This window comes from Trichosurus vulpecula, chromosome 3 (genome assembly GCF_011100635.1).
Source record: "Trichosurus vulpecula isolate mTriVul1 chromosome 3, mTriVul1.pri, whole genome shotgun sequence".
In the NCBI taxonomy this organism is placed as follows: Eukaryota; Metazoa; Chordata; class Mammalia; order Diprotodontia; family Phalangeridae; genus Trichosurus; species Trichosurus vulpecula.
The window spans coordinates 19,466,595-19,480,060 of record NC_050575.1 but is presented as its reverse complement, the minus strand read 5'-3'; the positions used below and the strand labels follow the sequence as shown (position 1 = coordinate 19,480,060).

The window sequence follows — 13,466 nt, the reverse complement described above, 5'->3', positions numbered from 1 at the left end:
TAACCGTACAGGGACTCGGAGATTAGGCACAAGCATCCTGAAGGGAATTCAAGTACCAAGGACCCTCGGTCAAGAATACTACAAGACCTGGAAGCTTCTATCATAAACAAGAGATCTTGGAAGACAATATTCCAAAAAGCAAGATACGCGCTTACAATCCAGAAGGGCTCGCCTGCAAAAGAGGCTTGAAAATGGGCTGTTAATGGGGCAGAGGAGCCTCAAGCCAACTCTTCCCATACAGCTGTGCGATATGGGGGAGTGGGGAAAGGCAGAGTCATGACCACAGCACTGCTCCACAAACATTAACTCACTGTGGACTCACAACTGCTCTAGAAGGTAAGTACTACTATTAGGTTAGAGTGAGACTGAGGCAAGCAAGGCTAAATGACTTGCCCAGGGTCATACAACCTATAACTGTCCGAGGCTGGATTTGAACTAAGGTCTTCCTCACTCCCAGTCTAAACTTCTATTCGCTGCCCTATCTAGATGAATATTTTATATTAAATGTTTTTAGTAAATACCTCTTTCTAAAAGCTGAGTCAAGTGGCTGATTTTTAATGGGAAACACATAGGTGGGGGATTGTAAAAGACATCACTAGAAATCTAGCCCCTTGCCCCTCAGGGTTACCCCTTGATTTCGGTCAGGCTATGGGGTGACCTAGAGAGAGGAGCCATCCAAAGTCCCAAACGTACTTTCTTGAAGCTTTCTTCTAAGATTAGAATATTTACAAAAGGGGACATGACACTGAGTTACAATCCAGAAAATGTGAAAAGGGTAAATCAGCTCGAAAGTTCAGCCTTTCGATGAACCACATGCACCTATTTGTCATCAGCAGTCCTCCTTAGTAACCATGCTGAGTATACACCGAAGGATATTTCTGACACTGACGTACCACCACAGTTGTTTTAGGGTCTTTGCCGGCAAGCTCCCTTATTGCCATTTCTTCATCAGGTTGTCCAAAAGTAAAGTAATTTGGGTAGAAAGCACCAGCCAATACAACCTAGGAAAAATAGATTTCCTTTTGTCAAACAGAGGAATAAGAAGTAACTAGCATTTTCTAATCTCTCCCTTGAACTTTATAGATATTCTATTAAAACTTAGAACTTTCACCACTGAAACAAGGCTTCATATTTCTTAAATTAAAGATAAAAGTCTTTGCTTTTAAGATTGAGATGAATTATCAAAGTGAAAGAACTAATTAAACATACAATAATAATCAGCGATGTATCATCTTTCCCTAGAGTTTAGGGCATTTTAGTGTGGAATTTGGGGGAGGGGACAATAAACAATAACAAAAGATTCGGACAATTCTGTATGTGCATCGAGATGTACCAAGATTTCTTTCAGATCAATAAACGTTAGAGGGAAGGGATCTCCTCTTTCTCCATCGTTAGATAATGCTCCTGTTTACAGCGTTGTAATGGCAAGCAAAATGTGACTTTTTGGTGTTTCTTCTTTTGGAGTTCTTCTCAGCACTAAGGCAATCAAGTGCCTTTGAGTCTTTCCTTTGTTTCAATCAAGAGTCTTTGATGACCTGCTTAAGGCACAAGAAAGTCTGAGTCACATGAGTTTGAGTCACATGTTTGTGACACCCTCTGACCCTGCTTTGGGGCTCACTCACTGGAAGAGTGTGTGATTTGGCCAGACAAGACTCTGGGTAGCTGTTAAGGAGTCCCCCAGTTTTCAAAACCCAGATGTTGGCACTTCTCTCTCTCTCCCTCTGGTAACTATGTATGGATAGACAGAGCAAATGACCCAAATGAGCAGACAGGGCTTCTGTTTGTGTTTTCTCTGAAGTTCAGGATGTTGACTTTTCCCTCTGAACTAAGTGAATGATATATGTATGTTTAATTAAAGTGAGATCGTAAACCCCTTAAAATTGCTTTCTTTAGAAAAGCAGATCAAAGAACCTGTGCTAGCAGCCCTCCTGTGTGCTGGTGTTGTTGGCCTTACACCCCGACAGCAGCTGCAGCAGTATTGTTGGTACAAGGATACAGGCGGACTCAAAATAAGAAAAAAGCCTCCTCTACTCATTTCATTTCTAAGAAGCACTTTTGGAAAGGTGTCACCTTTAAGCTATTCCTCATTTTAAATTGTATAATTCCCAATCAAGGCTTTCCCTGAACCCTAAGATATGTCCATCTGGACAAATGCTCTTTTTGTGTCATACCAAATTCCTAAATACCCACCTCTTAAAACCAAACTTTCCAAAAGGTACCATAGGATACTCCTGAGACATCATTCAGAGAAAGAGATTACATTCTTCTTCCAGAATATACACTCCAGTAAGGAAACACTTCTAAAGATCCCATGTGGTCAAGCTTCCTTCATCCCCACCCCCTCTGGAATTTCGGTGTTTTATGGATATTTTTTAAAAAGCATTTAGTGTCCAGGTATATACTGAGCACTCGATTAACTACAAGAGTCTGACAGAAAGATAGACAGATAGGCAGATAAACTGCCCAATAAAAATGGCCCTGAAATTAATCACTCAACTGTAGATGGTTATGGGACACCCAAAGCAGAAAATCTGATCTCCCAATCATAATAGGAGTTCCTGGAGAGCAGGACTATTTTTGCTTTTGTTTGTATTTCCAACACCTCAGCATGGTGCCTGGCACTCAGTAAATTCTGAATAAAGGCTTGCTGACTCAGTAGTTGACTGTTATTATCATCCCCAAGCCCTCTCCAAAAATGTCCCATGTTCAATCTCTTTTACGGTCCTAAGGGGCAGGTAAAGGGGTTAGGAGTTCCAAATGCCACAAGAAGGGAGAAAGCAGAAGTATACTAGAGCCAGGGTCCAGGGTGAGTACTCATACCTCAGGAATCAGCAATCACTACAAGTCAGAATTCGATTGCTCAGACTTAATAAAGTGTGTATGTGCACCTCCCTTCCTTTGTTAAAATATTTATCAGCATACCCCAATAAACAATGCTTCACCTAAGACTGGGCTGGGGGGTCTGGTAACTGCTGATCACAACAGCAACAACAACAAGCAATTTCATGCTGCTTTAAGGTTGGCAAAATGCTTTACGTGTATTATCTCATTCGAGCCTCACAACACCCCAGTGTGAAGAGGGACTGTTCCAGCATACCTGCAGGATGAACCTTTGTTTATAGACATATTCATGGTCCATCACAGGTCTCTGAGTGTCAACACACATGTTGAATTGTGTGATTCGATTTTTCAGTTCTTCATATAACTCAGCCACCTAAAAGAACAAGGTTATATTTAAGAATAAGTTTCTTTGAATGAAAATCCTTAAGATACACACTTGCAGGGCAGAGCCAAGACAGTGGAGAAAAGGCAGGGACTCTCCTGAGTTCTCCCCAAAACCCCTCCAAACATCTTTAACTAATGCCCTAAAAAAATTCTGGAGTGACAAAACCCACAAGAGGAAAGGGTAAAACAATTTTCCAGTTCAAGACAACTTAGAAGGTCAGCAGGAAAGGTCTGCAGCAGCAGTATGAGAGTGGAGCACAGTCCAGTGCAGGCTGTGCTAGCACAGACTGGTCCCAAGAAAACCAAGAACAGGCCTAAGGAGCAACTAAATCAGCAGTGGCAGAGGCTGCTTCCAGAGCTTTCCACCCACAGACAGTAAGGGGGTCAAACAACTGGTTAGAAGAAGATCATAGGGGTCTCTTTGCTGGCACTGGGGGCAGGACTCTGTTGCTTTGTTCATACTTGCATCTGAGTTGTAGTCCTGAGTGTCAGTCCCAGGGTAAGAGGAGGCTGCACTGAAGCAGGCACCCTTGTCATAATTCCAGTACATAAAAGAGAGCTTGTGGTCACCCACAGACAAGAACACAGGGCAGGAGAGTAGTAAATACACCTCTCCCTGGATCACACCACCTCCCAAAGTGAAAACTCACAGGCCCCTAGAACGGGCTCCAAAAATAGCTGCATAAAACCCTTGAAGCTTGGGACAGTACGCCCTCCACCCTGAAAGCAGAACCCCACTTTAGCAAAGAGTTAAAAGTCAAGAAATAGACTGGGAACATGAGCAAACAAAAGAAAATGCTGATTATAGAAAGTTACCACGGTGACAAGGAAGATCAAAACACATACTCAGAAGAAGGCAACAAAGTCAAAACTCCTACATCCAAAGACTCCAAGAAAAACATGAATTGGTCTCAGGCCATGAAAGAGTTCAAAAAGCATTTTTAAAATCAAGTAAGAGAGGTAGAGGAAAAACTGGGAAGAGAAATGAGAGTGATGCAAGAAAATCACGAAAAGAGTCAACAGCTTGGTAAAGGAGGCACAAAAAAATGAAGAAAATAACACCTTAAAAAAAAGACTAGGTCAAATAGGAAAAGAGGTACAAAATGAGAAGAATGCCTTGAAAAACAGAATTGGCCAAATGCAAAAAGAAGTGCAAACATTCACTGAAGAAAAGAACTCCTTAAAAAGCAGAATTAAGCCAAATGGATAAAGCAGCGCAAACATTCACCGAAGAAAAGAGCGCCTTAAAAAGTGGAATTGGGCCAAAAAGAAAAGGAAGTACAAAAGCTCACTGAAGAAAATAATTCCTTAAAAACTAGAATTAGGAAAGAGGAAGCTAATGACTTTATGAGACATCAAAAAAAAACAAAGAAAGACTTCAGGGAGCCAAGATGACGGAGTAAGCAGTAAATTGCCATAACACTCCCATATTCACCTCCAAACAACCATAAAATAGTGCCCACAAAGAAATCATGGAAGAGCAGAATCAGCAAAAAGACTGGGTTGAGTCCAATCTTTTGAGTCCAAGAAACCTGGAAGATCAGCAAAAAATGTAAAAAGGAGAATGTAAAAGGAGAAGGCAGTGCAGGAGAAGAAGCATCCCAGCAAAGCAGCAGTAAGCCACACTTTAGCAAACCAGTGGGAGATCCTAAGCCCCAGTGCAGTCAGGAAAACACCAACACCAGGACCCCCCAAGTGCCTTAGCATAGCCAGGGGAATGGACAGACTCCAGCTCAGAGAAGTCAAGTGCTTCAGCATAGCCCCAGACAAAGAGGAAACCTCCAGTGGCCAGACACAGTGATTCAATGTAGCCCTAGGGAAACACAGAAACACACCACCAGCCTCAGCACATGCTAGACTCTAGCACTAGGACTCTGGTTCAGCACCAGGTAAGCTGCCAGATCCCGATGGTCTCCAGCAGCACCCTCAGTGCAGCACCAGACAAGAGAGTCTCCCAGGGCCTCACAGTAGTGCAGCATCAGGTAAACAGCCAGGAACTGCAGCCCCTGGCACAAGAAGCCAGAAACAGTGCCCTTTCCACCCTGGGAGCGGAGATCAAAATTAAAAAAAAGCAAAAAGATTTTTTTTTGAGCAAAAAACAACAAAAGAATCTGACCACAGATAGCTATTATGGTGACAGGGAAGATCAAGATACAAACTCAGAAGAGGACAAAAATGTTAAAATACCTACGGGCAAAATCCACCCCCCCCCCCAAAAGAGGAAGTGTTATCAAGCCTAGAAAGAACTCATGGAAGAGTTCAAAAATGAGCTTAAAAATCATATAATGAGAGGTACAAGAAAAAGTGGGAAAAGAAATGAGAGTGCTGCAAGAGAATTATGAAAAAGAGTCAACATCCTGGAAAAAGAAAACAGTTGCTTAAAAAGCAAAACTGGTCAAATGAAAAGGAGATACAAAAACACACTGAAAACAACTCCTTAAAAAGTACAATTGCCCAAATGGAAAAGGAAATACAAAAGCTAACTGAAAAAAACAACTCTTTAAAAGTTAGAATCACTGGACTACCTGAAGGCAAAAGGGGGCCCTAGACAGCATCTTTCAAGAAATTATCAAGGAAAATTGCCCTGATATCCTGGAACCATAGGGCAAAATAAGCATTACAAGAATCCCCTGATGATCTCAGGAAAGAGATTCCAAAATAAAAACTCCAGAGAACATGATAGCCAAATTACAGAACTATCAGGTCAAGGTAAAAATACTACAAGCGGCCAAAAAGAAACAATTCAAAATATCAGAGAGCCACAATCAAGATTACAAAAGACTCAGCAGCTACAACACTAAAGGACTGGAGGTCACGGAACATGATATTCTGGAAAGCAAAGGAGCTAGGACTACAACCAAGAATAACCTACCTGGCAAAATTAAGCTTAATACTTCAAGGGAGAAAATGCTCATTCAATGAAACAAAGGGATTTCAAGCTTTCCTAAGGAGAAGATCAGAACTGAACAAAAAACTTGATCTCCAATATCAAAACCCAAGAGAAGCCTGAAGAGGTAAAAAGGGAAAAGAAATCATGAGGGACTCAATGGAGCCAAATTGTTTACTTCCCTACATAGGAACACGACACTTGCAAACCTTAAAAATTGGACCACTGACAGTACAGTTAGAAGGAATACACAGAGACACAGGGTATGGGTGAAAGGTACATTTGAGGAAACAACATGAAAATAATTAAGGGATGAGAAAGAGGAGTACACTGGGTGCAGAAGGAAGGGAGAAGTAGAATGGGTTAAATTATTTCACATGAAGAACTGTGAAAAACCTATTACAATGAAGGGAAAGATAAGCAGATGGGCAACAGGCATCACTTGAACCATACTTTCATCAGTACTGGCTCAAAGTGGGTATAATATACCCAATCAGCTGAATATAGAAATTTATCATACCAGACAGGACAGACAGGAGCAGAGGAGGGTAAGCAAAGTGACAGGGGGGAGAGAGTAACAGAAGAGATGGTAGACCAGGGGAGGCGGTAGACAGAAGCAAAACATCAGTGAGGTGGGAAAGGGTGAAGAGAGAGAAGACAAACAGGAGGAAAAACAGAATGAACTTTCCCATAAAACGAAGTGAAAAGCAGAGTGGATCAAAAACCAGAATCCTACAATATATTGTTTACAAGCAACACGCCTGAAGCAGAGATACGCACAGAGTAAAGGTAAGGGGGGAGCAGAATCTATTCTATTTCAGCTGAAGTAAAATAAAGCTTGGGTAGCAATCCTGATCTCAGACAAAGCAAGAGCAGAACTAGACCTATTTAAAAGACATACGGAAGGAACCTACATCTTGGTAAAAGGTACCACAGACAATGAAGTAAACATACATGGACCAAATGGCTATATAGCATCCAAATTGTTTTTGTAGGTTTTTTTTTGAGGGGGAAGGCAAAGCAATTGGGGACAAGTGACTTGCCCAGGGTCATATAACTAGTGTCTGAGGCCAGATTTGAACTCAGGTCCTCCTGACTCCAAGGCCAGTGCTCTATTCACTGTACCACTGAGCTTCCCCTAGCATCCAAATTCTTAAAGGAGAAGTTAAGTGAGTTACAGGTTCATAACCAAACAAGAGATGGAGAACATTACAAAATGTAAAATAGATAATTTTGATTATATTAAGTTAAAGAGCTTTTGCACAAACAAAACCAAAATGCAACCAAGATTAAAAGGGAAGCAAAAATATTTGGGAGCCTACCTGCCAAAACAAACCCAGAAACTACATGAACACAATTACAAAACACTTTTCAGATTTAATAATTGGAAAAAACATCAGTTGCTCATGGGTAGGCTGAGCTAACATAACAAAAATGACAATTCTACCTAAATAATTTCCTTATTCAGTGCCATACCAATTAAACTACCAAAATTTATTTTATAGAGCCAAAAAAATCTTAACAAAATTCATCTGGAAGAATAAAAGGTTCAGAACAACAAGGAAATTAATGAAAAGAAATGCTAGAGAAGATGACTTAGCCATACCAGATCTTAAATTGTACTATAAAGCAGTAATCAGCAAAACTACTTCGTACTGGCTAAGAAATAGAGTGGTGGGTCAGTGAAATAGGTTAGGTACACAAGACACAGTAGTCAATGACTATAGTAATCTACTGTTTGATAAACCCAGACTCTAGCTTCTGGGATAAGACCTCACTATTTGACAAAAACTGCTGGGAAAACTACAAAACAGTATGGCAGAAACTAGGTATAGACCAACATCTTACAACCGTATACCAAAATAAAGTCAAAATGGGTACACAATTTAGGTATAAAGGGTGATACTATAAGCAAATTGGGAGAGCAAGGAATAGTTTATCTGTCCAATTTCTGGGGAATGGAAGAATTAATGACCAAACAAGAGATAGAGAACATTATGAAATACAAAATGGATAATTTTGATTACATTAAATTAAAAAGTTTTCGTACAAACACAGCCAATGCAACCAAGATTAGGAGGGAAGCAAAAATTGGGAAAGAATTTTTACAATCAGTGTCTCTGATAAAGGCCTCATTTCTAAAATATATAGAGGACTGGGTCAAATTTATAAGAATACAAGTCATTCCCCTATTGATAAATGGTCAAAGGATATGAACAGGCAGTTTTCAGAGGAAGAAATTAAAGTTATCTATAGCCACATGAAAACATACGCTAAATCACTATTAATTATAGAAATGCAAATCAAAACAACTCTGAGATACCACATCATACCTATCAGACTGGCTAACATGACAAAACAGGAAATTTATAAATGCTAGAGAAGAAATAGGAAAATTGAAACACTAATGCATTGTTGGTGGAGTTGTGAACTGATCCAATGATTCTGGAGAGCAATTTGGAACTATGCCCAAAGGACTATAAAACTGTGCATACCCTTTGACCCAGCAATACCACTTATAGGTCTGTATCCCAAAGAGATCATACAAATGGGAAAAGGAGCCACATGTACAAAAATATTTATATAAGTATTTTTTTGTGGTGGCAAAGAACTGGAAGTTGAGGGGATGCCCATCAATTGGAGAATAGCTGAACAAGTTGTGGTATATGAATGTAATGGAATACTACTATGTTATAAAAAATAACAAGCAGGCAGACTTCAGAAAAACGTGGAAAGACTTTGAACGAACTGAGTGAAGCGAGCAGAACCAGGAGAGCATTAACACAGTAATGGCCACAATGTGCAATGACTAACTTTGATAGAGTTATCTCTTCTTAGCAATGCAAAAATCTAAGACAACTCCAAATGCCTCATGATGGAAAATGCTGCCCACATCCAGAAAAAGAACTATGGAGTCTGAATGCAGATTGTAGCATCTTATTTACCCTCCCTTTTTCTTCTTTTTTTGTTTGTTTCTTCTTTCTCACGGTTTCTCCCATTGGTTCTAATTCTTCTTTACAATATGAGTAATGTGAAAATAGGTTCAATATGAATGTGTATGTAGAGCCTATATCAAATTACATGCTGTCTTGGGGTGGGTGGAAAGGAGAGATGGGGAGAAAATCTGGAATTCAAAATCTCATGGAAGTGAATGTTGAAAACTAAAACTAAATAATTTTTTTTAAATAAAAGGGAAGCAGAAAGCTGGAAAACAATCCTTACAGCAAGTGTCTCTGATAAAAGCATAATTTCTCAAATATATAGAGAACTGGGTCGAATTTATAATACAAGCCATTCCGCAACTGACAAATGGTCAAAGGATATGAACAGGTAGTTTTCAGATGAAGAAATCAAAGCTATCTACAGGCATATGAAGAAGTGCTCTAAATTACTTTTGATTAGAGAAATGCAAATTAAAACACATGTATAATCTATATCAAATTGCCTAGCAGTTTTGAAAGAGAGGAGGGGAAGGAGAGAGGGAGGAATATTTGGAACGTAAAAATGAATGCTAAAAATTGTCTTGACATGTAATTGAGAAAAATAAAATACTATTAAAAATTTTAAAATGGGAAAAGAAAAGAAACAATAAAGCAAAGCCAAAAGAATAAAAAATAGAAGACAATGTGAAATATCTCACTGGAAAAATAACTGACCTAGAAAACAGACCTAGGAGATTTGATTGAAAAACTATTGGACTACCTGAAAGCCACGATCAAAAAAAAGAGCCTAGACACTATCTTTCAAGAAATCATCAAGGAAAATTGCCCTGATATCTTAGATCCCCAGAGTAAAATATAAATTGAAAGAATCCACCAATCACCTCCTCAAAGAGATCCCCAAAATGAAAACTCCCAAGAATATTATAGCTAAATTCCGGAGCTCCCAGGTCAAGGACAAAATGTTGCAAGCAGCCAGAAAAAAACAATTCAAATATCATGGAACCACAGTCAAGATAACACAAGATTTAGCACCTTTTATATTAAAGGATCAGAGGGCTTGGAATATGATATTCTAGAGGGCAAAGAAGCTAGGATTATAACCAAGAATTACCTACCCAGCAAAACTGAGTTTTTCAGAGGGAAAAATGGACATTCAATGAAATAAAGTACTTTAAAGTATTCCTGATGAAAAGATGAGAGCAGAATAGAAAATCTAACTTTCAAATACAAGATTCTAGAGAAGCACAAAAAGGTAAACAGGGAAGGGAAATATAATAAAGGATTAAAGGTTAAACTGTTTACATTCCTCTTTGTAACTTTCTCATTCTTAGGACGATTAGAGGTCATATATACAGACAGAGGTACAGGTGGGAGTTGAATATGATGGAATGATACCTAAAAAGTTAAAGGGTAAGAAAGAGGAATGCAGTGGGAGAAAGGGAAAGGGAGAGGTAGAATGGGGTATATTATCTTACATAAAAGAAGAAAGGGCTTTTACAGTGAAGGGGAAGCTGGGGGAGGTGACAGGGAAAGCTTGAACCTTCTCATCAGAATTGGCTCAAAGACGAAATAATATACACACTCATTTGGGTATGGAAATCTATCCTACCCTATAGAAAAGTAGGCGGGGGAGAGGTCAAAAGAAGAGGGGGTGGGGCTGATAGAAGGGAGGACAGACTGGGGGAGGTGGTAGTTGGAAGAAAAATACTTTTGAGAAGGAATGGCTTGAAAAGAGAGAGAGAATAGAATAAATCGGGGAAAGAGGATGGAGAGAAATACAATTAGCAATCGTAACTGTGAAAAAGTTTTTTAAGCAAGTTTCTCTGATAAAGGCCTTATTTCTCAAATAAATGGAGAACTGAGCCAAATGTATAAAAATAAAAGTCATTCCCCAAGTGATAAATGGTCAAAGGATATGAATAATCAAAAAATGCTATAAGTTACTATTGATGCAAATTAAAACAATTCTGAGGTACTACCTCATACCTATTAGACTGGCTAACAAGAGAGAAAAGGAAAATGCCAATGTTGGAGGGGATGTGGGAAACTCAAGTCACAACGCGTTGTTAGTGGAATTGTGAACTAATTCAACCATCATGCAGAGCAATCTGGAACTATGGCAAAAGGACTATATACTCTTTGACCCAGCAATACCGCTACTAGGTCTCTATCCCAAAAGAGATAAAAAACAAAAAATAACAAGGAAAAGGACCTATACATAAAAAAATACTTATAGCACCTATTTTCTGGTGGCAAAGAACTGGAAATTGAGGGGATGCCCATCCATTGCGGAATGGCTGAACAAGTTGTGGTATATGATTGTGATGGAATACTATTATGCTATCAGAAATGATAAGCAAGATGCTCTCAGAAAAACCTGGAAAGAGTTACATGAAGGGAAATGCAAAGAGAAATGAGCAGAACCACTATAAACAGTAACAGCAATATTATAAAGATGATCAACTGTGCATGACGTAGCTATTCTTAGCAATACAATGATCAAAGACAACTCTGAAGGACTTGCGATGAAAAATGCCATCTATTTCCAGAGAAAGACTGATGGAGGCTGAATACAGATTTGAAGCAGACTTTTTAACTTTGTTTTTCATGGGTTTGTTTTCCTTTACATTATGATTAATACAGAAATATGTTTTGCATGACTACACACATATAACTCATATTTCAAAATTGTTTTTACACGTAATTGGGGAAAAACATAATACTAAAAAATTTTTTTAAAAGATACATACTTGCCAAAAAAGTATCTTAAGTTCCCCACAAAATCCTAAATCTTTAGATTCACAACCTATGCTAATAAATGACGTATATGTATATATGTGTGTGTATGTGTACGCACTCACCACGCCATCCAAATTTGGCTCAGTAAATCCATCAAGACAGATCTCTAATAAAAATCACTACAGTAAAGACAGGACAAGCTTAGAAAGTAATTCTCAGGTAATGAAAACTAGAAACAGAGATTACAAACAAAATAAAATGTCATAAAATATACAAGAGTAATGTGCTGTAACCCTCCCTGCTGCTCTCAAGCAGGTATGCTCTCCTCTGTGTTAATTAATGTTCTTATAATATCTTTCAATTCACCACAAGTCATTATTACAGTTTAAAAATTACAGAACTGGACGAGAGTAAGGATGTCTATTTTACAGGGAATGGGCTTCTCCACATTAGCTGATTTCTCATAATATCTTCCAAGTCAATATAATGCATTAATATAAGTTTCAAAAAAAAAAACCTAGATGACAACAAGAAAGTCCACTTCAAGTGAAACAGGATACAACTGGCCCAGCATCAGCTACACGGCCTAGGGCTTCTTTGCTTTAGGGCAGGGGCTGTTAACCTGGAGTCTGTGAGCTTGTTTTGCTCTTAAAATATTTTTAGAAGTGTATTTCAACATCATCAGTTTTTTTTCTAATCTATATTTAATTTTATGCATTCAAAAATGTTATTCTGAAAAGAAATCCATAGTTTCCACCAGACTGCCAAAAGGGGTTCATGACACAAAAAAAGGTTACAAACTTCTCATTTAAAAGAAGTTATTCTTAGATTTTAGGGGAGAAAAGTTAAAATTTTTCCATTTGTAGCCTTTAAAGTAAAATTTTATTAAATTTTTAACAAATGATAAAAATATGGACAGAAAATCTTATTTTAAAGTAAAATATACAACTTGTCTTTTCACATCATTCAAATATTGACTTAGACTATTTCACTCAAAAAATTATTAAAGGAAAAAGCCACTTCTGCCTGACTTACATACATATATGCATGTGTATGTATATATATATTCACACACAAATATAAATTTATTTATTTTTGTTGATTCTCTTTACATATTTGATATATATTTATACATCTACTCATTCCTTCCATTAAAATGTAAGTCTTTTCTTTGTACCTGCCTACATACAAATGCTCCAATGCTTACAACAATGCCTGAAGCACACATAGGAAACCATGGAACACAACGCCAGGGAGGCAGTACAGCGGACAGTGCTGGGCCTGGAGTCAGAAAGGTCTGAGGTCATATCCAGCCTCAGACACTGACTAGTTGTGTGACCCTGGGCAAGTCACTTGACTGCTGTCTGCTTCAGCTTTATCATCTGTAAACAGGGCTAATAATAGCACTTACCTCCCAGGGTTGTTGTGAAGCTCAAATGAGGAATTACTTGTAAAGTGTAGCACAAATCTTAAAGCGCTATATAAATCCTAGCTATTATTATTAATAATAAATTATGGCCGATGTGATTCCAGGCATGGGAAACAGCTGCACGAAGGCAAAGAGACAGAAGAACCAACGTTGCCTATCACGCACTGCAGCGGGACAGTCTGGCCAGAATAAAGACTACGTGGAGCGGTGGAACGTAAATGCCTGAAAATGTCAGCGGCCACCA

General features: G+C 38.6%; 1 protein-coding gene across 1 annotated transcript in view; it reads right to left on the bottom strand.

Annotated features, from left to right (window-relative positions):
* Positions 1 to 13,466, bottom strand: part of TDRD9 (tudor domain containing 9) — a 224,348-nt gene that overhangs the window by 58,919 nt on the left and 151,963 nt on the right. Inside the window, exons 21-22 of the mRNA XM_036751321.1 lie at positions 3,098 to 3,214; positions 894 to 1,001 (exon numbers count right to left, since the gene is read on the bottom strand). Of these exons, the coding sequence (XP_036607216.1) occupies positions 894 to 1,001; positions 3,098 to 3,214 (225 nt within the window). The remainder of the gene's footprint in view (positions 1 to 893; positions 1,002 to 3,097; positions 3,215 to 13,466) is intronic.